Below are 23,939 nucleotides of genomic sequence, written 5' to 3'. Positions count from 1 at the left end.
TTTAATTCCTCAGCCCCCCCACTGTGCTGTAATGTATGTCTTATTTACACAACGTATTCTTGTATTTGCATGTGTCTGTCTGGGGCTGTAGTCAAGATCAACAAGCCCGACTGGTTTCGGTCTAGAGGTTGAATAAAATAGTTTGAATCACTTTCAAGCCACACGTGAAACTTGTGCTTAGGTCTCACAGAGTCGGTTTAAACAATGGCTGACGAATTTAATTCACTTTTTACCGCTCGGGTACGTGTCAGTGTGTATGTGCCTGCTCCTCTGTGTGTGTGTGTGTGTGTGTGTGTATTGGTCCTTCCAAGTCTTTTGAGTTCTGGCAGGAAGATCAGAGGAAATGTGCGTTCTTGTGTTTGTGTGTGGGAGCCTGACGGTGTGTGTGTGTGTGTGTGAGTGAATGAGAGCGAGAGAGAGAGAGAGAGAGAGAGAGAGAGAGAGAGAGAGAGAGAGAGAGAGAGAGAGAGAGAGGGTAGGCATGAAAGTGAGGTTCTGCTCGGAGACGTTTGATGTCGAAGAACAGCGTCTGCTGTCTGTCTGCCAACTGCCAACCCTCTATCGCCATCCCAACACATGGCCTCTGCAAAGTGTGTGCAAGTGTGTGTGTGCAAGTGTGTGTGTGTGTGCCTGATTAGGCAGGGACTCGGCTATGTGACACTGCTACAGAGCTAGTTACACTCATAACGTGCACCTCGCTGTGCCACAGTGTAAATGTGTGGGCCAGAGAACGCAAAATAGGATTTTGTTTTTTAAGCACGTGACAGATCGACGAGGGAACGAGGTTTGTGTGTGTGTACGTGTACGTGTGTGCGCGTGTGTGTGTGTGTGCACGTGGGCGTATTGGAAAAGGGTGAGTAATCTCTCACTTCTCATACCTCTCATCCCACATCACCAGGATGGGTCCTTAACATAGAGAGTCAAGCACACTTATGGCTAATTGTTAACTGATGTATGTGTGGTTTCTGTCTGCATGCATGTGAACATTTCTGTGTACGTGTGTGTGGATATGTGTAGGTTGTGTCCAACACTGTGTGTGCCAGAATACTCCAAAGCCTGTTCCAGCACGGTTGATGTTACTGACACGCATCTATAACTGCTCCTTTGTTTTCCAAGTTATATATATATTAGTGGGTAGGACCATATTTATATACCGCCATATATATGTGTCTTCAAAAGCCCCAAATAAGGGAATATTTTCTGTGAGAAGGGTGTTCATCCCTCCGGTATATATATATATATATGAGAAAATGAATAAAAAACAAACACTTCCTTCTATATTTGGCCTCAGGAGGTCATGGGATGCTTTCATGATGAATTTTAGTTAGGTGGAGAAAAAAAACAACTAAAAAAGATCGAGTAGACGTGTGAAGAACTAAAAGACGGAAAAACAAAAGCAATGAAGGAGAGAATGGAGAAGAAAGGCAGGTATGAGATCTGCTCCAAAAAGTCAAACACTCTTCTTTGACTCACACTCGCAGACACGCATGCCCACGCGAAGTTAGGCACGAACAAACAAAACAAAAACAGTGATTGAGGCGCTGGCATGTGCGCGCACAAAGACACCGCACGGCGCTATTGGCAGAGCAGAAGGCTGAAGGATCAGGTGAATCTACGCAGCAAAGACACATACAGATCTTTTCCTTTTTTTTTTGCACGCTTTCTTGACATTTTCACTCTGATGGGGCCAGATATAGCTTCTCTGCCTCCTCGCGGCTCACAGGAACACACGCAGACACACACACACACACACACACACACACTGTGAGAATGAATAGCTGAAGACCGAGGGGGGGGGGGGGGGGGGGGGGGGGGAGTTGTTTTGAAGGAGGGAAAAGAAGAATGAATAGAATACGGTTAAAAAGCAAACAGTGGCCAGGCACTGCAAATGTCCCGTGGCAGCAGACAAATAAGTGCTGCTGCTGGAGCGATCTGAGCACCTCAGGTCGGCTACATTGATGGAGAAAAATTCACAATGATGTCCCCCCCCCCCCTTGGAACAAAAGTAAGTAAAATCAATATGTAAGCTTGTGACGACATGATACAAAAGGCTTTGAGACTGAAAATGTGATTCTGCTAAATAGATAAAGACATTTGAGAATTTCACAGTGCTTCTTGTTGCAAAATGTCCCAGTGTTATACTTAGCGGTGTCATGTCTCTTCCCGTCTTTGGACGGAAACAAAGAGACAATAGCGGTCTACCGACCTGCGATTGGTCAATCCATTTCGAATAGGTCCAGCAGGGCTGTGTGTTGCATTCATTACAGAGGTGACTGGAACATACCAATATTGATCTGGTGTGGAGGGTTCTGACATAGTCCACTGCTCAGGTGGGGGGCAGTGAAAAGTGGTGACTGTAGCATATTGACCAAATATGTGTCAATATGATCAAAACTGACTAGTCTGATACGTCCAGCTTATTATCACGTGAACTTGTTTTGAGAGCAGCGTGTTTTACCCGAGGACATAAAGGTAACAAGGTTCCAGTAAGTCGTTTGGATTGGATATAGTAACACTTGAAGATAATCTAGCACTGGAGGGCCACTCCGGGTTATTAAGTTTACTTTGGTTCTAAGATTGAGTTTATTACAGGTGTTTTCTACCTAATACGACTGCACAGTCGTAGCCTGAACCTCATTTCGTACAACATCCTGAAGTATTTCATATATCTCTGGAATAGAGGAGTGCCAGTGTGGCAGTGCTGCCTCTCTTTATCCTTATAGCATGAGTGCTCAACCGACAGCAGCACTACATTTGGTGTTTTAATCCTGCAAAAATGTTGCTGAAATGTAAAGAAAGCCACCATATATATTTTTTTTTAAATCCAAAGCAGCTCTGGTTGCTTCTACCAACAGTCTTGGTGCATCTCTGCCAGATGGCTCGAATGGAGAATGCCACCAATTTGTCTTTGCATAGTTCATACCAATCTCTTAAAAAAACGCCTCGATTGGCCCCGAGCTGATCCCAGGAATCAGCTCGGGGCTTACGCATTGTATGCATTGTTATTGATTGCAGCGACTTGCTGCTGTGTGCCCTAAAATAGATAGTTATGACTTTGCAAAGGGACCAGTGGGAACAGAGGCCGGTGGTGGTCCAGGCCGACCCATTGATTAGATATAAAGGTGACCGGGGTGTACTATTGATTGGAACCGGTGGGACAGGTATGCCGGAGAACTAAAGTGGGCTGAGCTCTCAGCGCGACAACGTCGAGAGAGAGAGAGAGAGAGAGAGAGAGAGAGTGAGAGAGAGAGAGAGAGAGAGAGAGAGAGAGTGAGAGAGAGAGAGGACAGACTAAAACGCTTCTCATGCGCCTATTTGTAAAGTCAAGACGGTAGGAAAAGGCCCAAAAAACAAAACAGCTGAGGACGATCCAAAAAGTCGCACTCCTCATGTTTCCTGGGCTTGAGCTTCACTGCCTGTACAACTGATACTTGGCTTAGCCATGGAAGGGGTTTAGAAAGGGAGATTTGGGACCAGCTGAGATGCCAGAGTGTCTCCGCGCTCGGTTATGGCGAGATGGAAGATGGAGTCAGGGACGTGTCTGATGATTAGCCAGCTCCGAGTATTAAGTGGCGAAACAAGAGGACTTGCACAATCAGAGGTTAGAGACTCTAATATAGATTTATTCATCTATTCTCTTTCCTCCCATTTGACTCCTCGCAAAACAAAGCCAACCTATTAAAGCAAGTATTGAGCGGAGAAGAAACGCTTTTAACAGAAATATTGACATCAGCGCTGCCGCTTCTTTTTTTGTTTTGTTTTTCCTTCAGCAGAACAGTGGGGCTTTAATCAGGTCTGTGTATTCGCTTGGTATCTATACAGTGGCTGAGCAAAGGATTTGGCTTCATGAATGCACACAACTGCAGGGCAATAAATACACAACACGAGGTCGTCAAAGTATCATGCATGCCAATTACGAGCTAGGAGGTTTCATTGATAAATGGAAATTGAAAATTTAGAAATGATATACAGTGAATACAATTTCTTTCTTCCTCTGAGATACAAAATAAAAGCAACCTCATCAGTTAATAACAACAGCTGTATAATGGTTTCTGAGGCTCTGCAAGGAGATTTCCAAAGTTTGAGAAAATAACCCTGATGCTCCCCTGACATTATTTTTTAATGGAAAGCGTATATAATTCTGAACTAAGGGTATGTAGTTCTGAAGAAATGGAAATACCAGGAAGGGAGGCTCTAAATTGAATTGCATGAATGAAAGTGAAGGATACAGCGTTTTTAAGGGTGCACATTATCAACAGAGTGTGAAGAGGTTACATTGTTGTTATGGCAAGAGCCCCTTTTGCATTGTGTTGCAGAGACATCGACTGCAATGAGCACGCTAACCAGCTAGCCCCTTCACGTGGAGCTCGGTGGGCTTGAGTTAGTGGTTAGCTGCAGCAAATAGCATTCAGCAACACATCTAAGCTAAATATATTCAGACTCAATTTCACAAAACTCCACATATTTACCGTGTCCATACTTTTCTTGTGTTAAGTCAAAGGGGTATGTACGTTACTTCCATAAAAGATCATTTAAAAAGAATTTAGTGGGTCAAAAGTTGAAATCAAACTGATGTCATGTATGCACATTAAATCAAATATATACAAAACACACAGAGACAACTCCATCACACAATCAGCACTTCAAACTAAACGTGGGAGAAGACGATCATGGCGGTGAACAGCTCCTCGATCGAAGAGGATTTAATCCTAACAAGCTACTGGGACTTGCAGAGGAAAAACACTGTGTGGTGAAATGTCTCTTACAGATGGACTCCTTTGTTGTGCTTCGGTATTGTGTTATAGGGAGAAAATAACTGTCCAATCAGAGCTAATTACATACATTAGCTACTTGATGCTTAACCCGAGCTTCAGGCTGGAGAGGCGAGAGAGAGAGCCCGCTACTTTAAGAGTGAATCTTTATAGCAGGAGTACGCCTTTAATCACAGTTTAACAATGACATTTTACAGGTGAGTGCACGCGTGCCACATGTGATTATGCAGACCTGCTCTCAGTGAAAAGGTTCCACGTTGCTATTAAACTGCATCGGGTACTCTCTCTCTCTCTCTCTCTCTCTCTCTCTCTCTCTCTCTCTCTCTCTCTCTCTCTCTCTCTCTCTCTCTCTCTCTTTCGTTCTGTTTCACAAACACACAAACACCGGCCAGCAGAGACTTGCAAGCTGATGCCACGCCATGCCTCGCCGTGCTGTGCGGTGCCCTACGGTGCTGCGCTCCATTCGATGAGACAGCATGAAGCACAAATCAATATGGATTAAAGCTCTGTAAGGAGCCACTGACTCCTCCTCGCCCGCGTAGGGAAGGAAAACGTGTGCACTTATTATGCTGGATTGCAGATATTTTTTTTTCTCCCCCCCATCTTTTAAATCATAGAGGGGAAGTGAAGAGTGGGGGATGAAGTGGCGCTGGACGCCTGTGCCACACCCAGCTCCTGCCACCCGTGGGGCATATCCATCAAGATGTTTAGAACGCAGCGCGGCGGGGGGCTGGAAACAGCACCTCATTTCACCTGCCACACCTAGACTGAAAGTCACACACACACACACACACACACACACACACACACACACACACACACACACACGCACACACACACACACACACACACTCGCACAGTGTACAGTGGCAGGCCTGGCAGCAGGTCTCAACCCCCCTGAGTGTGGTGTGCTCCCCACAGCGCTCCGCGGGACGCCGCAGATTATCCCAGCGCTCGCAGACAGTCACAGAATGTTAATCCTCAACCATCTCTTCTACTGTACTGTTAAATCTGGATCTTCCTCTCGATCGCTCCTCCTCCTTAGATTCCCCGTTTCTTAATCCATCAGCTCTCCATCCCCTCCTTTGCGATCCGCTAAAATCGCCCCTAAATTCCCCGCTCCAAACCGCTTTCCATCATCTACATTTGACCCCATCCTCTCCTCGCCTAAAATCTCTTGATCCCCGTTTTCCTTACTCGAAAGCGACAGGGCCTCAGCCCCCGTTTCCCTCTTATCCTTCCTCCACGCTCGCGGGCCCGGCCCTCGCTATCAGCCCCGCATTGATCTTCCCGTCCCCGGGAAAACAAAACACCAATCAGCCTGTCATAATCACTCTGCTGGAGGCGGAAGCGCCGAACGCCAAGCGCAGCTGCTACGTGCTGATGTAGAGACAGTGGAGAAGCCTTTTCTTTTTTTTTTTGAATGAACTTGTGCCGGATGGGTTCTATTTTTAAAATATGTGTACAAAAAAAAAAAGTGGGTACCATGAAGGTGTATTAACTACATGGTTGATTCCATTCTGTTAATGATGATACTGACTCTCATTTCTGTTTTTATTTGTATGCTGGAACAATAAAGTGACAGCTGCTGGAACCGTTCCATCTAGAAACTACACAAAACAACCTCTGAATGATATCTGGTCTCCCGCAGCTTCCCTCCCCTATTCACTCCATCTCATAAAATTTGCCCTCTACTGCTCGTACATTTTAGGCTTTTTTTTACTACTTGTCCTGCAGGATTTTTTCTTCGGGACAGTGTGGCTGCTAACTTCCAAACAATAAATTCAGCTTGTGATCTGTCAGCAGTCTCCAGGCTGTTACCCCTGTCGCACTGTGCTTTGTTGTCATGCAAAACATGGATTGCAAACTTTATGTCTTCACATACCTCAGCATCTTTCCACCGCGGGCGATCTGGCAGATCCAATAAATCCCCAGCGGAAATGTTTGCTGTGGTGCATTTAGACATTGCATTAACCACTTGAACTGTACATTTCCCCCTTAAATTTCCCCTTAAATGGCTTCAAAGTTCGATGAATCACTTTTTCTCCGCACTGTTTGACACCATCTGCTTGTCCTAGCAGATCATTCTGGCTGTAAAACACACGAAATGTTCACGTCCAAAATGCCACTATTTCTGGCTGCTTCGTGGCATCAATTGGAAACGTTTTGGACCGTGCAATTTGAGTTAATTATGATGGACATGCCAACGAATCTGCAGGGGTGACGGGGTTAACGCTTCCTGATTTATTAATATGAATAATTTGAATCGACTCACACTTAAAGTCAAATTCTTACTGTTTTTTTCACACCATTAAACGCTTGATATAAGCTCGATACTATAAACGCAAGATTCGTAAACGAAAGCTAAACAGCATTATAAAACTCAGACCCTCCTCTTCAGACAACATTTCTAAAGATCAATAAGGTTGTCCGTTACAGCTTAAGGTAACATATATCATCCACACATAATGATACATGTGGAAATAGCCTTTATTGTGTTAAGGGTGGTGGTATTCCTCAGTTGTACAACATCTCTTCTGTATTGCTAGTGCTTGTTTCTCCTCTCACAGCACAATAGAACAATTCAACAAACACAATACTCACATGATACATATAGACTACAAAGCTTATTTGAATTAGTGAATGGACTATGTTTGCGGTTGAAGATAAGGCTGTATGCGATTGTGAAAGAATATCTAATTGCAATTATTTTGACTGATATTGCAATTGGGATGTGATTTTCTCGAGAGAATGATTGTTTTTTCCCTCATTATTTCTTATTCATTATTCTTATTTTCACTGAAACACACGTAAAATAACTAAGGTGTGATTTTGGGATTTGTACCAAACAAACAAAGCCAGACAGAGAGACAATATTTGATTTGAAAGGTTATTTCACTCACATTTCGCCTTGAACAAATGCGATATTAAAATTGCAGTAGGCCATATTGTGAGTTCAATAACATTTTGATTAACTGTGCAGCCCTGGAATAAGATGTTACTCTTGATTTCATGTCTAACAAGTTGCCGGCTTTCTGGAATATTTCCAACCAAAGATCCAAAGAACTGGTACCAGCTCATGTTTAGTCCACATAGCCGCTCTGTGCTGCTTTGGGAGAAAATGCAAACATCAGCATGCTAACATGCTCACAACGATAACTCAAGTGCTTAGCAGGTAACTTATTCCATGGCGTGCTAACATTTGCTAATTATCATGGAACACAAAGTACAGCTGTTAGTGCAATTCATCCCGAGGAGGACATGAAAGTCTGTAGCAAATTCGAATGGCAATCCATCCAATGGCGTTATGTTTCACCTAGAAACATAAATGTCAACCTCATGGTGCCACTAAAGGGAAAGTCATGGGGTCAACAAAGTCATTGGGATTTACCGTCTGGGCAGCGTGGATATCTGCACCAAAGTCCAACGCAAATCATCCAATAGCTGTTGAGATGTTTCATTCTGGAACAAAGTGGTGGAGCGACCAACAGACCAACACTGCCATCATTGGAGCCATGTGGCTAAACTAAGGGTAACATCACTTTGACGACGCACTTCTTAGTTTCAAGCACACTGGAAAAAAAAGACATTTCAAAACCAGAAGTGAACCCCTTAATTAGTCTCACAACAAAAAAAAACTCCACAGGCAAACTTAAAGCAAACGTATCAGTAAAAGAATAGCGGGATAGTTGCACGTAGGCAATAACATTTGCATGTTTGATGGCGAAACCAGTATATGAGTCGATAATGGTCCGCTTTTGTAACAGCAATGGCTGTTCTTTCCACCTATGTATACACTATTGCCTAACTGCCAGTTGCAAGATTGATGACGGTGCAGCCTGATGTCCTCCACGGTCACCGGTGGGTTGTATATCACTCTGTGGACAGGTGAGGTGACATCTGTTTGAATGTTTTGACCCGGTTGATAGCTCAGTAATTGTTCCATCGTATGCTGCACTAAACTCATGTCCTTCTGAGGAATATGATTAAGGTTAGTTGGTAACTTTAGGTGTATATTTCTCTCTCATTTTGAATTAATTTAAATGAGAAAGAGACAGACCAATAATGTCTCACTGTGTATGCTGGACCTTACTTCTTGCAAGAACTTAATATTCCTTTGGTATAAAATGTAGAAATAAATTGAGAAAGCCTGTGGTGTCAGCCGGGGAAGTTCTTGTTGGAAATTGAACGCTGCTGAAGAGCTAAAAAGTTCAAATGTAGCAATAAATGAAATAGTGCTTTAATAAGTGGTGGCAGGAGAAAGAGAGCTTTTGATTAGTGCAATTGTCAGGCTTTGGCTATTGATAGTACTGTATCTTCTACATCAGTGTCAGTGATGAACTGTCAGTTTCCTTTTTCTGTGACACAACTTAACTCTGAAAGCTTTCTCTAAAATTACTTTACATATTGAGGGAAATTCATCCAAATATAGGAAGTGTTCAGGTGTTATCCTTCCCAGTATTTGCATACTGTATATGCGCTGTAGGGCAAATCAAATATATTTCAAGACTTTCATTTCCAATGAAGTCGTGAATATTTACTCACCAGAAACCAACCTGTGAACAGCAAATAGCATATTTCTGATGTGTTTCCACAGACAGAAAGTAATAAAATAAGGCACAGAGGGAAATTAACATCAGTAAATATCAGCTGTGATAACTTTGCCTCATACAGGTACTCTAATTTAACAAGGAGAGCCGCGTCTGAATTTATATTAACAGAAGTTCCTTTTAGAAATGTCAGTGTCAAGTTCCACTATTTATATACTGTTTATGTGTCAGTCAGGACAAATGTAGAAGTTTCCGAGCTATATAATCTGGTCAAATTTAGTTTTTGAAGGAGATGTTTTCACAGAAATATAAAACATATATCAGAAAAAATATACTAGGAATAAGCAGCTTATAATACATAAGTAAAACTACTAATGGTGAGATTTTTCTTGTAATCAAAGCAAGTATATCAATAAATATACAATCATGTATTTCCTAATAATTTGAATTAAGTGGGTTTTTGTGCAAACGATGACTATAGATGAAGGTTTGCACTGACTTCGGGACTGTTGAAATCATTTTTCTGAAACCTTTACACTTAGAATATGATATGGCACTTACATGCACTAACAGGGCTTACTTTTGTCAGATAATATTATTGTATGCAATTCAAATGTTGATTTTTCAAAAAAAAAAAATACAATTAGTTGTGCCATCTTATCTGCTCTTTTGCATATTTGCTACTGCTCTTGATCCGATTACTCTATTAACTAATTCAATAATCAATAGAATACTTGATTTCACATATATATATATGTGAGTTCACCTACTGTAATTGTGCGTCCCTATGCCTGCGCGCTGTAAAACCAGATTTCACCGCTTTCTTTTTTATATAAAAGATTAACCTTTACATGATTCCATGCACAGAGAACCTGTGCTCCGTTATCTCCTCCGCTCTTTGCTGGATGTCTTACTCCTTTACTATTCACTCCGAGGTTGTGACCTAAAGTATCACGTCGAACATGTTCATAATGTGCCCGACAAATCCTATTGTACAACCCGTATGGCATAAAAAAAAATAACCTTCACCTCCCAACACACATCGGTTGAGTTTCCTTCCTTCCTTCCTTCCTTCCTTACGCAGTCAACTCTCTCTCACTCTCTCTCACTCTCATTCAACTAATGAAAACAGATGAAAACTCCACAGCCCAATAACACGAGCATTAACACTAATTCACGCTCGCAGAGACAAACAATCTCCGAGACGCGAGTAAATACGCCGGAGTTTCCGGTAGTCGAGGAGGGAGAGAAAGAAAAAAAAGAAACTCACCCTCTGGGAAATTTTCTCTGATCAAGTGCAAAGAGATTAACCAGTTGGACGTGCGCTAATGAACAGGAGATCATAATGAAAGGAGCTCGTAAATGTAGATGAGGCATGTGAAAGAGAACAATTGGTCGGCTTGTATCGGATGAAACAAGAGTAATGCACAGAAAGCAATTATTCGACTGTCCTTGTTGTTTTCCACCTTAACGCCAACGTCCTGGCAACGTTTAACAATGAGCTGAAGGAAATGCTTCATTACGACAATTACAGTAATATGTGCAATCACACTTTCAAAAAGAGCAAGCCTTTGAACCGACGCGGGGATAATGTCGTACTCTCAGCTGGAGCCCAGTTTGAATCTATTACATTGTGTGCAACAGCCTCTTTCATAAAAAAAACCCCACAACAACACATCAACTTATAGACAAAACAGTGAATCACGCACAGACAAAGGCAGCAGAGGGCACAGAAGCACATCAGACACAATCGCACAGAAGCAGATGGGCCAAAGGTGGCCCAAGTAATCTAGGAGAGGCCACAGTCAGACGTGACTTACTGATTACATAGTCCCCAAACGGATCCTGATCCTCCTCATCATCTAGGTACGCTGGGGGAGAGGGAGTGGGAGGAAGGGAGGAAAGAAAGAAAGAAAAACAAGAAAACAGAAACAAAAGAAGGGTTATGACAGACAGGAAGTGTGAGTTTGTGAGTAAAATAAACTGGACAAGAAAGAAACGTAGAACTGAATTCAAAAATGGATACAAGATATGGTATAAACAAACAAGTAAATGAAGAAAGAGTGAAGTAAATAAATGGTAAAAGTGACTGCGGCCTCCCATCATCCACCTTTCTTCACCCCCCCCCCCCCCGTTGACACTCAATCTGATACCTCCAGCCTTCATTAGGAGGCAAAGCACTGACCATTAAACTACTAAACTAGTTTCAGAGACATGCAGAGGAAAATATGATCGCTCATAATTGGCTGGAGAATTCTCAATTTGCTCTCTCTCTCTCTCTCTCTCTGGCAGGTTTTGAAGATGGCATGAGAGGCCATTACAGCTAACTAAATTCCCTATTAGGGCGGCAGCACGGTCGTCAGCAAGTTACAAATCCGACGCCAACGATACTCCCCCCGCTCCTGGGACTCTCTGCCACCTGATAATAATACTGTTAGTAAGGGTGGGCCCTCACTGCAGATGCACCTGCCGCATCCTCACAACAAGATCTTCAATGTCAGCTGTGTGTGAAAATCCCTCCTTCATCTCTCCCTTTCCATTTATTCATCCGTTCATGTTTTCCTCCACTTCTTCTTCTCCTCCTCCTCTCTCCATCACTCCGGGCTTGACTCCCTTTAATGTGAGTTAGCATCCATCTACTGTGATCAATATCCCGAGGCTTTTATTAAACACTGCTCTTATGCATCTCTGTGTGTGTGTGCGTCTGTGTGAGCACTTGCCTCCCTGCGTGTGTGTCCTTCTTTGTGCGTGTCCTCACTTCTGGTCCAAGCAAATGTTTCTATTCATCGCCCGTGTTTGTGAACACGTATGAGTTCAGTATTTTGAATGAACCAATCTTTATTGATCTTGACCACGGGGCATTTTGCAGACTCTAGGTTTAACCCAAATACGGGCACTTACACATACACGCCACGCGCATATGTGTGTGTGTGTGTGTGTAAGTGTGTGTGTGTGTCCACCGCTACTTTGCTCATTCCAGCATTTGAGCTCTCGCTGCATGGACAAAAAGTCCTTGAACCAGTAGGTGAAGTGTGGAGGCGTACATGCCCGTCAGACACGCGCACGCACTCACTTTGGCGTGTGTTTGTGAAAGCGAGCTGTCAGTGCTGCTCTCACACACCATTCATCACAAGCAACTAATTCAGTTAGACCATTGTCGAGCCTTTTCGCACCCCGCGTTGCTCTCCGAAAACTCAATCAGAGGCTAATGCCCCCAACGCTCGCGCGCAAGCCTTAGCTCTCAGTTTCTTACTCACACGCGCACACAGAGACCCTGAGGGGACAACCGGCGGTCTTAGGGGACCCCGCCAGTCCAACTCTATAAGTGTTGCTTTGATTTGATAGACAGGAGCTGCATGGACCGAGTTACTGGTGCTGCGAGTGGGAAAGAAAAGGCTCCTACAATCACGGCGTGACATATAATTATAACATGTATTCCAAAGTACAGAGCCCTTTTTAATTCAAAATTCAAAATGATCATGATTAAACATTATCTTAATTTACCTTGATTGCAAGACAATCCTTTGAGCACGCCACTTCGAAACATTCCCTAAAGCAACGACACATCAGCTGACGTGAGTGTGACAAGTTGGAAAACATGCATTTTTATAAGTTAAGGAAAATAGTAATTTCATGGTCTATTGTGTGGAATGTAATGTGATTGAGAGGATCATTCATAGATAACTTTACGATTTACGGAAACCAGGAGTTAAAACACATCACACATGAATACGTGGTTGAGATAATAAGATTGTGTTTTCTTGCATCGTTTGTTTTGTTCTGAATTGTGTAGTTGGATACGTAGTGTTAAACTGATCTACATAGTGGTCTTGATCTTGAGTCTGAGATCGATTGCTTTGGTCTCCACCCACATATCTCGGGGAAATCGCGATCTTTTCCTCATTGCAGTAAAGTTCTTGCTGAGGAAAAACATCATATCACTCTCGTGATTATTTATCCCCCTTTTTTCAGGTATGTTGTGGATTTTAAACAGCGTTAACATGTCGGTATGAATCTGCTAACATGGTCCTATGTTTTAAGAGAATGTTGTTACATTTTTGGGTACTTTAGAGCTAAGTTTTACAGAGAGTACTGTAGTGTGTGTAATTTACGTGAGTTCCCGCGTGTAATAGTAGCTGCGTCTACTGCCACCATTTTGTGAATTCACATGTACACAGACGGTAATATTTAGTAGTGATATTTTATTTGTTTTATCTGTAGAATATGTTTTATGCACTTTGAGAGTTTTAACAGTACTGAATGTAAGCTAGTTTGTGCTCGGGGAAATATCTAAAGTAATACTTTGAATAGTGTTTAACATAAATAGCGTATGTACTCTCTACTCTCCTGTAAATCTCTTCCTGTGTAAATGATTGTATTTTTGTACAAACGATTGCAGTAAAGTTCTTGCTGAGGAAAAACATCATATCACTCTCGTGATTATTTATCCCCCTTTTTTCAGGGGTACAACATGAGCGTGGTTGATTTGGTTTGATTTATGGCGGTATATAAAAAAAAAAAAAAAAAGAAAGAATAAAGAGGACAGCACGGGTGCAGGCACTCTGCCACCTGTGCTAGCAGATTTGATTAGTTAATCAGGAATCACTTTGCCCAACGCGGCTTTTATAAAGCATAATTACAGCTCCAGCTACCCAAAAAAATGAATACAAAATGCAGATGTGGGGCATTTGTAAAAGTTTTTCTGCTTGTCAAAAAAAAAAAGAAAAAAAAAAGAAAAGAGAGAGAATTAACATATAAACTTTAAGAAACATAAACCAACTTCTAAGAGCAAAGAAATGATCCAACAAATGAAGGGAGCCAGTGAGGGAAACCAGGCAATTGAGCATGCCCAGACAGGGGTGCGGGGGTTAGGCGGAAAGGCCAGACTAAATTTAGCGCCACCTTTTCATTCTCTAATTACCGGATTAATACATCCTGTCACATACGTCACAATACCGCCCTGTGATTTATTATCCAGTCGGGCCAGATGGAGAGATTGAGCCGGAGAAGGGAAGGAGGAGAGGAGACGTCGCCTGAGAGAGGCCAATCGGAGTGCGTGTGTTGATTGGGGCGGGGCCGGTGCGAGTACATAAAGTCGGCTGTGTGAGTAAAGCCAAGATTTGTTGACGGAAAACAATGGTGAAGTTGAATTATACTCTGCCTGATTCCTTAACAGGGTGCTCTTTAATGAGGGGGCCACACACATACAGACCACACACACACACACACAAGCATGTGTAGAGCACTGGACTATGGATTGTGGCCATAAAGTCCGCCCTGGGCTTCAGGTTTAAATCAATGTCAAAGCCTGATCTTATTTCATCTAATGCATGTTTTAATCATTCTCCCTCCTGATCAATGCAGTTTGGATGCAGTCATCAGGCACTGCTGTGGGAATTTACAAGCGCTCCTATTCTCCCGCCTGTGTTTCCAGACGGACATTTTACGAGGCGGTGCACAGCGTGACAGTAAATCTCCTCCTCCACTTTGCCAAAATGAAATCTCCCACTGCCACTCTCCACGCCCTGTATTTGTTTGTCTCACTGTGCTGCTTGTGCAAACGAAACTCGGATTGGCCCTGCCAAGTCGACGTTCTAGTCTCTTTATTTTAATAGTGTCTGGAAGGGGCAATAAAAGCAAAGTGTCTTTATTCAATACTTGACAATAAAGCTGGATGTAGGGAAGAAATCCCTGAGTTGCATTTAGGAAACTAATTTAACAGGCTTTACATACTTGTCGGTAATTGGAATTTAGCAGTAAATGAAAAAAAACAAAAACAAATGAAAAAATAATCACAGAGTTTATTTTAGAAACTGATTTAACAGGTGCCAGAGGTCTGCAGAGGAGAAGGATGAATTTGTAAACCTGCACACTAGTCAGGGGCCTCCCTCATCTGGGTGTTCACGGCCTCTGAAAGTCAATCTGTGTGTTTGCACAATATGTGTGCGTATTATTGTTCATCAACTTACACTGGAATTCATACTGTGATTCTACAGCTCGGTCAATAACATTTTTATTCATGCGCCGGCCATTTTTGAGATTTTGGGCTATTTCGCTTCCATAATATGTCTTCTCTCAGACTATTGGAAAGAAAACATCCAAACTAAACTGAACCATCACCATGAAAACTGCGCAAATCCCCTCCATTGACTAATATGGTGAGTTATCAAAATATCAATATATACCATATACCTCGTGAAGAACACCTCTGCCAAGTTGGGTTAGTTAGCTCTGTGGGACCTGCTCAAAGACGGTTTTAATGGCTCTTGTTGGTGGTAACCTGCCATCTCAGAAGCCGTCACAGTTTGAGAGATTTTTATAATTGGTGAAAAATAGCCTTTGATTTGATCTCTGAGTTAACCTCATGGCATAAACCGCTTGGTTATGGGACAGTATTTGGATCTAGTTGGGCGGAGAAGGTTGGCTTAATCAATCCTCCTCCTACGGAGCCGTCCCTGGCAGCTTATCTGGCCCAGTCTTACAACCAGGAAGTGGGAGGCCCCATGTCCCTCCCCATCCAAACACAGCAGGTTGTCCACGTTGCAGCTGGGGAAGATCTAACGAGAGCAGGCACGTGTCAGGAGGAGCTCGGTAACCTCGCTCGCTCCCTCGCTTAATTTCAGTCGGGAGGAAAACCGCTTTATCCGAAAGCTTAAGCAGCTAGTAGGCGGGATGGCATCAATGATCGCTGTGACGGCTGCATGCCTGTTGAGAAGTCCAATGTAATAGCTATGGCTCTGCCCCCAACTGTGGTTGCAGATCCAGAGTGCGAGGGCATGATCCACTAGAAGTCTGCCTACATGGCAGGCGTTCGAGCAGCGGTGTCTGGGCCGAAATGTACTCTCGTTTCAGTGCTCTATTGTGGATGTTTTGACGTTCCATCAGGGTGTTGCTGGATAAACGTCTCCTTTTTTCCGAGATTAAGGTCTATCTGGCGGCTATATCTGCCTGTCATGTTGGCTTCGACGGAGTGACGCCAAGCACTCACCTTCTTACCGTGTGTTTTTTAAAGGGATTTTGCCGGATGAGGCTGGTGGTTAAATATACATATATATATATATATATATATATATATATATATATATATATATATGTATAATTATATCATGCAGAAGTTCTGCTAAAAAAACATGAAGCAGTATTCAAAGTTCTCTGTGAGTTCTACTTGTTTACTTCAGGTGTATATGGGGTGCTAATTGTGTTGAGACTAGCAAAGGCACCAGGCACCATGACTGACGAATGCTATCCATCTAAAAGATCACACTCTTTAATTTGTTATTGACTCGGGTTTTGTTATGTTGTTTTTTTTCAACTCGTCCTGTTTTTGCCATTTAAAAGAACAGTATGTAGTGAGGCAACCTGAAATATGGCAAGAAAGTCTCCCTAATTTTCAACTTGTTTTGGAGTTCATGTGTAGTATATTAATCCACTAATGAGTAATTAAGTTGAAAGAAATGAGGCAAAACAAAGCTGTGATTTCATCCAGCGATTGCTCTGCAGCATTGCTGACACACAAAAAACTGGCACACACACACACAGACACAAATAGTGCTTTCCCTGAGGTTTGTGATATCTGTCACCATTTCTCTGCAGGGCTTTCTATTTTGGCAGTGAAATCTGCAATAGGGCGCACGTGCACACTCATCCACGTGCGCACTCCTGCCCTGAAGGGGAACCCTAGACCCTTAAACCGACACCTGTCAGTCACGCTGGCAAGCCGTACTGACAGGTGCATAACGAGAGGCGCAGCGTGAGCCCGCAGAAGACAGAGCAAGACGCTTGAAAAGATGAAGACGAAAGGCGGGAGAGAGGAGGCAGATGAAGAGGAGGAGAAGCAAGTGGAGGTGAGACTTCTGAAGCTTGTTAAGAGACGCGGCGAGATGAGAGCGCCGCGGCGTGCTGCTTTAGCACGTCGCCGTCTTTTTTGATTTGTTAGCATGTGTTTATGATGTTGTCTCTCCATCTGCCTCCGTCAACCGCTATTATTAGACCCTCAGATCCTCCTCCTGCTGTTTTGACACTCCCGTTGCTCCTGTTTTACACTTCCTCACACGCACACATCACCCGTAGACAGACAGAGTAGCATATAGAAGAGACAGTGACAGCAACGCACACGCTTGTAAATTCGGCATCTGCGCCGCTCGGGGCGCAGAGGCTGGGTTGTGTCTGGTGGGAGCGAAATCCTTCTCCCTCCGGGGTGCTTTTTGAGGTGTGACGTGCATTCGGTATCAGATGTTCTGTTTGCGAGAGTAAAGGGTGCGATTTTCCTCATTCAGAGCAACTAAATAACTAACGAGTTGACTTGATCAGACGCGCTCGCACACCTGGTGCTTTTATCCGGCTGCCGCGCCGCCTCTGATCTCATCGCGCTGGCAGCGACGGCAATGCAGACCGCCTGATCTAAATGTCTGGTCTGTGAAACCAAGAGACGAGCCGAAGAGGCGTGAGCCGGCGGTTCCTCCCTGAAAGCTTCCGTGTAGAAGGCACACTTGCATTTAGTTGAATTGACTTTAATTTAGCAATTTTCTACATAATCATCAAAGTGAATGAACAGACGAGTGAATGTCTGGATCCTGTGGGAGCACAAAAAAAAAATACCCCCATGATGAAATATCAACGTATGAAGTTTCCTTTCTTGGAAAGTGAAGACGAAACAACAACTTTTGATCTTCTCAACTGTCATCACTCAGTGAGATCATACTGCAGGCAAGCCATTATCGCAATGTAGAGCGGGATTAAGAAGCTAATTTCACGAGGTCTGGAAAATGCCGGGCGACGGAGCTCTCAATGGCGTTCTCCTGGCCCTGAGACAGACCGAGAGTGAGAGCGGCGGCTGCGGCTGATATCTGCGGCGGCGAGATTAGCTTGGTAATTAACCACAAAGCAATTATCGGGCGGCGGGATGAGAGCCGCGTCTCGGGGAAGGTGTTTCTTGACGTGTTTAATAGGTGTTGAGTAGTTTTGATCAGCCGACATAAGTTGTTCCTGATTCGGAGGCCCGCAGTCCAACAGAGGTTGATCCGCAGCTGATACACGTTCCCGCCGAGAATTCAATTAATTAGACTGTTGCTTTTCCTTCCTTCCACTTTTCATTAACCTCCATTGACACCTCGGCGAAGCATCCGCGCAGGTTTACGGCGGCGGTGGCAAGATTAACGAGGAAATGGGAAGCTGGCAGTAAACAAAGTTGCCAGGGGATGGAAAGGCGCTCCGGCAACATCACACTCTCGCACTCGCGTGAAGATCTCTTCACGCATCTTCTCTGTGACTTGCATCTCAGTGTTGGATCACAGAAGATAAAATGCTCCAGCTCCAATTAGTTTTTTCGATTTGGACTGGCAGACCAGTCGTGAGATCTCAGCAGATATGTGGTACAAGAGGGTAGAGTTCAAAGTGCTATTGAATGAATTTAAGAATGGCTCTGTGGGGTTTGGGGGGGGGGGTCCAACCACTGTTGTTCAGATCAGAAAACAGAATCAATCAATAAATTAGACTCACTCGCAATTCATATAATCTGTCTGTTTTGGCGCTCTAAAGATTTCAACAATATCGACCAAGATTCATATTCTCACTCACAATCCCTTTAGACTATGTCACTCCGACGCGTCCTCCTCGATCAGTTCTCACTCCCGCACGTCTTACTCACTCTCTCCCTCACTCTTTCCCTCAAACCAATGGGCCTGTGTTTTGATACACACATCCTTCAGGAGTCCTTTGTCCTACCTGACTCGTCGTCAGACTTGTCGTTGTCAGAGTCGGTGAGGGTGAGGGCGGAGTTCTCGCGACTGGACACTCCCGAGCTTCGGCGGGACTTTACCCGTCCTCGTCCTGACCACAGCTGGATGGCTCGCTCCGGGGACAGCGGCCCCTCGGGGTCCGAGTCGGCATCGGAGCCGGCGCTGAGGGAGTAACCCCTCTGGAGGAGGCCCAGGTCGGGACAGTAGGGGACGGCGGCGGGGTGGGGCGGGGGTGTCGGCTCGCACACCCCCAGCTCGGCCAAGGTGAAGTTGCCCCCTGCGAGGGAGAGAGTGGAGTTACACGGGTGGAGTGTGGGGAGTAACATCGGTAAAAAAGAAAAGAAAAGAAAAGCAGTAAATGGAGAACATCCACACAAACAAATGCTCCCACAAGCAAACACACACACACACACACACACACACACACACACACACACACACACACACACACACACACACGCATATCTAGCAAACAAACCCAAAATCACACGCAGAGAGGCACACTAATTATGAAACTACGGAGGCGGAGGCTGAAAATTGGTCTTTGTTGTGGCAGGCGGGAGGGGGAGAGATGACACAGCATGAATCAGGAACAAAGTAGCGGCTGGAAGGAGTATGTACTGGCCCGCGGGCCTGCTAAAGCGGGCTTAGATGGCCCACCTCCCTCGCCTTACTGCTCTGCATTGGCATTCACGAGGTGTTGATGTGAGATCACAGAGCTGTTCACTTGAGGCCTCTCAGACTGTAGTGGAGCTGCTTCGCTGACTTCTGGGTTTGATCACCTCGCCAACCTCGCTGCCATCGCGCGCCGGACCCCCAAGGCCCGCTGGGTACACTGCAGTCTGCTGCAGTGCCGGCCCCGCCGCCTAACGCGCTCCCCCTCAAGACAAACCGACTCGTCACTTCCAAAATAAATATATAAAATTATCCAAATTAAAGCACATCAAAGGAGATCAATAAACAGTGCCGCAGCCCAATTAAATCCAAGCTGAGGAAAAAGCAATTAAGGAAAAAGGCATGCTCAACCAATTTATTCTCTATACTAATTAAAAGAGTATTGTGGATGCAATCGCTCACCATCAGCTGTTGGGGTAAAGGGATCGGGGGAAAAACAGTTGTGATTCACTTCATTAGCGGTTTGTGAGGGAGGGGCGAGCGCAAAGGCGAGCGGAGAGGCGAGCGAAGAGGCGAGCGGAGGGACGAGCGGAGAGATGGCGGCACACGGGATGAATCAGTGCGCCGGGAATCACGCAGCTGTGTGACTGGGTTAAGTGTGACTCATCAGGCGTACGGACGCAATCAAACAGAGAGAGAGAGAGAGAGAGAGAGAAAGAAAGAGAGAGAGAGAGGAATTAAGCAGATGAAAATCGTCTGCTGGATCTTCACGTCTCCTCTTCACAGCCTCGCTGAAAAACTTGAGAGTCACGCTGGAAAGTAATGAGGAGAGGGAGGGCCTGGGAGGAAACTTAGCCCGGGGGAAAGTGGTGACAGGCTCTGTACTTCTACTCAGACGAACAGATGGGCTGGGCTAGAGAGGAAGAGGCAATAGCTCCACAGGTGGATTTAGCTTCTAGGCTAACACTTGCCCAAGCATCCAAGCACTGCAAGGCGTGGGGGAGGGGAGGGGGGGGGGGGGGGGGGGGTATTACCGTTCCTCGTCCTCTTCGCTTCTTTGTCCTTTCCTCTTACTAATCTCAAAGGATGACAAAGGGAAACTTCTTTACTATACGTGACACAAGGGACTCTTACGACGTGTTGACGTTCCACACTACAGCACTACTGTTTCTAACTCTAATTAGTGAACCCATACCTGAGATGAAGTATCGCAGGAGGACAGGCGAGAACTCCAGCAGGCCTGAGAGAGTAGAGCACATGGGTTCCTTAACATCAGCGAGCAAAATCATCCCGAAAACCCCAGACTGCTCGCTAGGGTAGAGCGGTCTGCTCCACAATCACAGTGACGATTATGCAAATCATCCCATTCAACGACAATGACAATAATTGGGACGCGAACACGTCCTCTAGTCTAAACAAAACACGACATGGAAGCAGTTGCACAACATCAAAGTGTGTGTGTGTTTGCGTGGGTGTATGTGTGTGTGTGTGTTCGCTCATATCTAATGTTACATCCCACATGCCACCGCTCCGTGCAATTAACATGCTATAACCAGTGATTACATATGCAAAATCCAATCACCCCTTATCACCGTGAGCGGTGGGTGCAGCCAATCTACATGTGCTCAGAGAGAGATTGATCGGCGTGACAGCTTGAAGCAGACATGAAAATCTATCTCAGTTATTCTGCAAATCCAAAACCAATCGCATGTAGCATGGCGCTACGACAGATGTGGGGGCCAAATAAGGAGCCGCATTCTAATCAGATCAATGCTTTTTTTCTCTCGGTGCCGTTCTTGAGCTTATAATGCGCATTAATGGCTGTTTCGAGGCCTTGAGCGGCTTCCGCAGATGCCCTGGGCTGCGCTCATTGTGTGCACGCTGACATGTACGTTCGTCTGTCGGTTGAGCACAAAACAGAAAAGAAATGTTACGGAATTTCAGCGTACACGAAAAGCCTCCATCCAGCTGAATCTAATTCAAATGAGAGTAGGACTACATTAATTGATACAAGAAAAGAAAAATGATTATGGAATGCATCCTTGAGTACTTTTCCCACTAGACCGAAAGGCAGAGCTTCAGAAAGGGAAACCAAGGCAGTAAAACAGTGTGAAATGTGTGTGTATGTGAGAAAAAGAAAGAGAGAGAGAGAGAGAATTAGGGCTACTAGACACTAAGTAACACGCTCTACACGATAGAATGCAATTTCTAGCCTGCATGGAAAGATGAGATGTACAAGATGGGACTCAATCAGTGTATGCTGAATCAAATTGAAATGAAAATGGGGCTCTATTAAGTGAAATAGGAGGAACAAGAGGAACAGAGGCCTAACTAACAAGTGAGTAAAAGCCAGTTGTGAGGTGACTGGAAAAAACCCGGCCACCTCACAACTCCTCCAAGTGGAACGGCAAGATACGCCATCTGTCCGTGCCCCCTGGAACGACACACGGAGGCGTTTTTCTAATCTGACTGAATTGCTGCAGTAGTTCGCTGAGGTTAGGGGAGCTTCACTAAGTTACGACCTAAAGTTACACTCAACAATGTGTTTTGTGAGGTCGCAGTGACCTTTGATCACCATATTCGAGTCAGTTCATCCTCTGAGTCCAAGTGGGGTTTGTGCCAAATTTGATATCCCAAGATATCACGAGAATGGAAATGGCCGCCACAGTGACCTTGACCTTTGACCTTCAAAATCCTTGAGTCACGGTGGACGTTGATGCCAAACTTGAAGACACCCTCCAGGTATTGCTGTGATATATAGATCAGGAGAAGGTACGGACAGACGGACAGACCGCATTGAGACCCAAAAAAACACCGGTACTTGGAGCAGCACGCCCCTACCAATGCAGCCCCAACAACTTCCAGACCACACTGAATACTACATATTGACGCTGGTTTACAAAGACCCGTCATTTGTTTCAAACATTACGTGGTTATGGCTGCAGTTCCACTTGTTTCTCAGCTCAGCAGGGACTTCGGTTTCCTGTACCTGCCATGCGTCATAATTTAGAGTATTCATGCGTCTCGAAAAAAAAAAAAAGAAGTGACACAGGGGATAGAGAAGCATCTCGTTGGAACCGGAGTACAACACTGTGAGTGGGAATGGCATTTGCAGTGATCCATTAAAACCGCATGTACTTCCCTTGATAAAACTCATTATGGATATGTGTGTGGGAGCGAACGAACGCTTGCAACGTTGCGGTGTGTGTGTGTGTGTGTGTGTGTGTGTGTGTGGACGGGAATGAGCGTTTGTGGGTAGACAGCTTTGTGGGATAGAGGGGCCTATCATTAAAAAATCATTTGTGCTTGTTAGCAGTTTGACAGGCAAAGTATAGGCAGCAGGACTCTGCATTATGCTGGTTGCCTTTCCCCTCCCCCACCATGTAATTCTGTACAGGATATGAAATGGGCAAAAAGTGTGCAATTATGTTGCTTTTTCCAGACCCGATAGTTTGCACTGAGGGCCACCCTTGGACATGCGATTTTCAGCTTTTGAGCAAGCTGGCAGCTCCAAACAATTTCTGATTTGTCCTGAAGTGCTGAACTAGTGAACTGATTTTCCTCCCGGGGCGGAGGACGCATCAAAATCAGGAAGCACGCGCATCTGGGCACGGCAGGTTCCCCCAGCAATCCCTTTGAAATGGCTGAAATTACTGTTAATAACAGTAAAAGCCTTATTTTCTTTGTCACAGCGAAGAAAGCGTGAAAATGTGTGGCTAATAGCAGGCAAAATGTGTCATTTAAAAAAATATTTTTCCATTTTCATTTGCATCCAATTCAGAAGTCATCTGCGCAGCACTTTAGTATCCCTGAACAAATGAATTTCTCTTTTGCGTTTTCTTTTCTGTGAATTACGGAGCAATACAATATACATTTAAATTCCCTCCCAATAATGGAGAGCCTATAAGTGAAGAAATGTTTCGACAGACGCAGGAGGAAGAAAGAATCAGGGAAATGATGGAAAGGACAAAGTAGAGACAATATATTTAGTTGTTAGGACCCAACTTTATTCCCGCTCTCCTGCGATCAAATCCCAACTCCAGTTGCTCTCCTGCGTCTCCCATAACCTGCCGCGCTGTTTCCCCTCCGAGTCGCTCAGCACGAGACGAAACGCATTTAAAAAAAAATCATTGAGCTGCTCAGTGCTCTATTAAAAAATAACGGACAGCGAAGGAGAGTTGGATTGTAAAACTGAAGACAAGATGGGGAATAGTACCTTTTTTTTTTTTTATTGTCACACATATTTCATGTTAGTAGACCTCACT

The 23,939-nt window shown here is 44.5% G+C and overlaps 1 protein-coding gene across 2 annotated transcripts in view; it reads right to left on the bottom strand.

The window, feature by feature from the left end:
* The window catches only part of tenm2a (teneurin transmembrane protein 2a), a 214,957-nt gene that overhangs the window by 126,327 nt on the left and 64,691 nt on the right, over positions 1-23,939 (bottom strand). For both annotated transcript variants that reach the window (XM_076103209.1, XM_076103210.1), the window contains 3 exons: positions 20,870-20,914; positions 19,046-19,336; positions 11,143-11,193 (listed from right to left, as the gene is read on the bottom strand). In XM_076103209.1, coding sequence (XP_075959324.1) covers positions 11,143-11,193; positions 19,046-19,336; positions 20,870-20,914 — 387 coding nt within the window. The remainder of the gene's footprint in view (positions 1-11,142; positions 11,194-19,045; positions 19,337-20,869; positions 20,915-23,939) is intronic.

This window comes from Anarhichas minor, unplaced genomic scaffold, assembly GCF_050575085.1.
Source record: "Anarhichas minor isolate MPS153535 unplaced genomic scaffold, ASM5057508v1 ptg000028l, whole genome shotgun sequence".
NCBI classification, from domain to species: Eukaryota; Metazoa; Chordata; class Actinopteri; order Perciformes; family Anarhichadidae; genus Anarhichas; species Anarhichas minor.
Note: the sequence above shows the minus strand (reverse complement) of the source record. Positions and strands in the feature narration are given on the sequence as shown.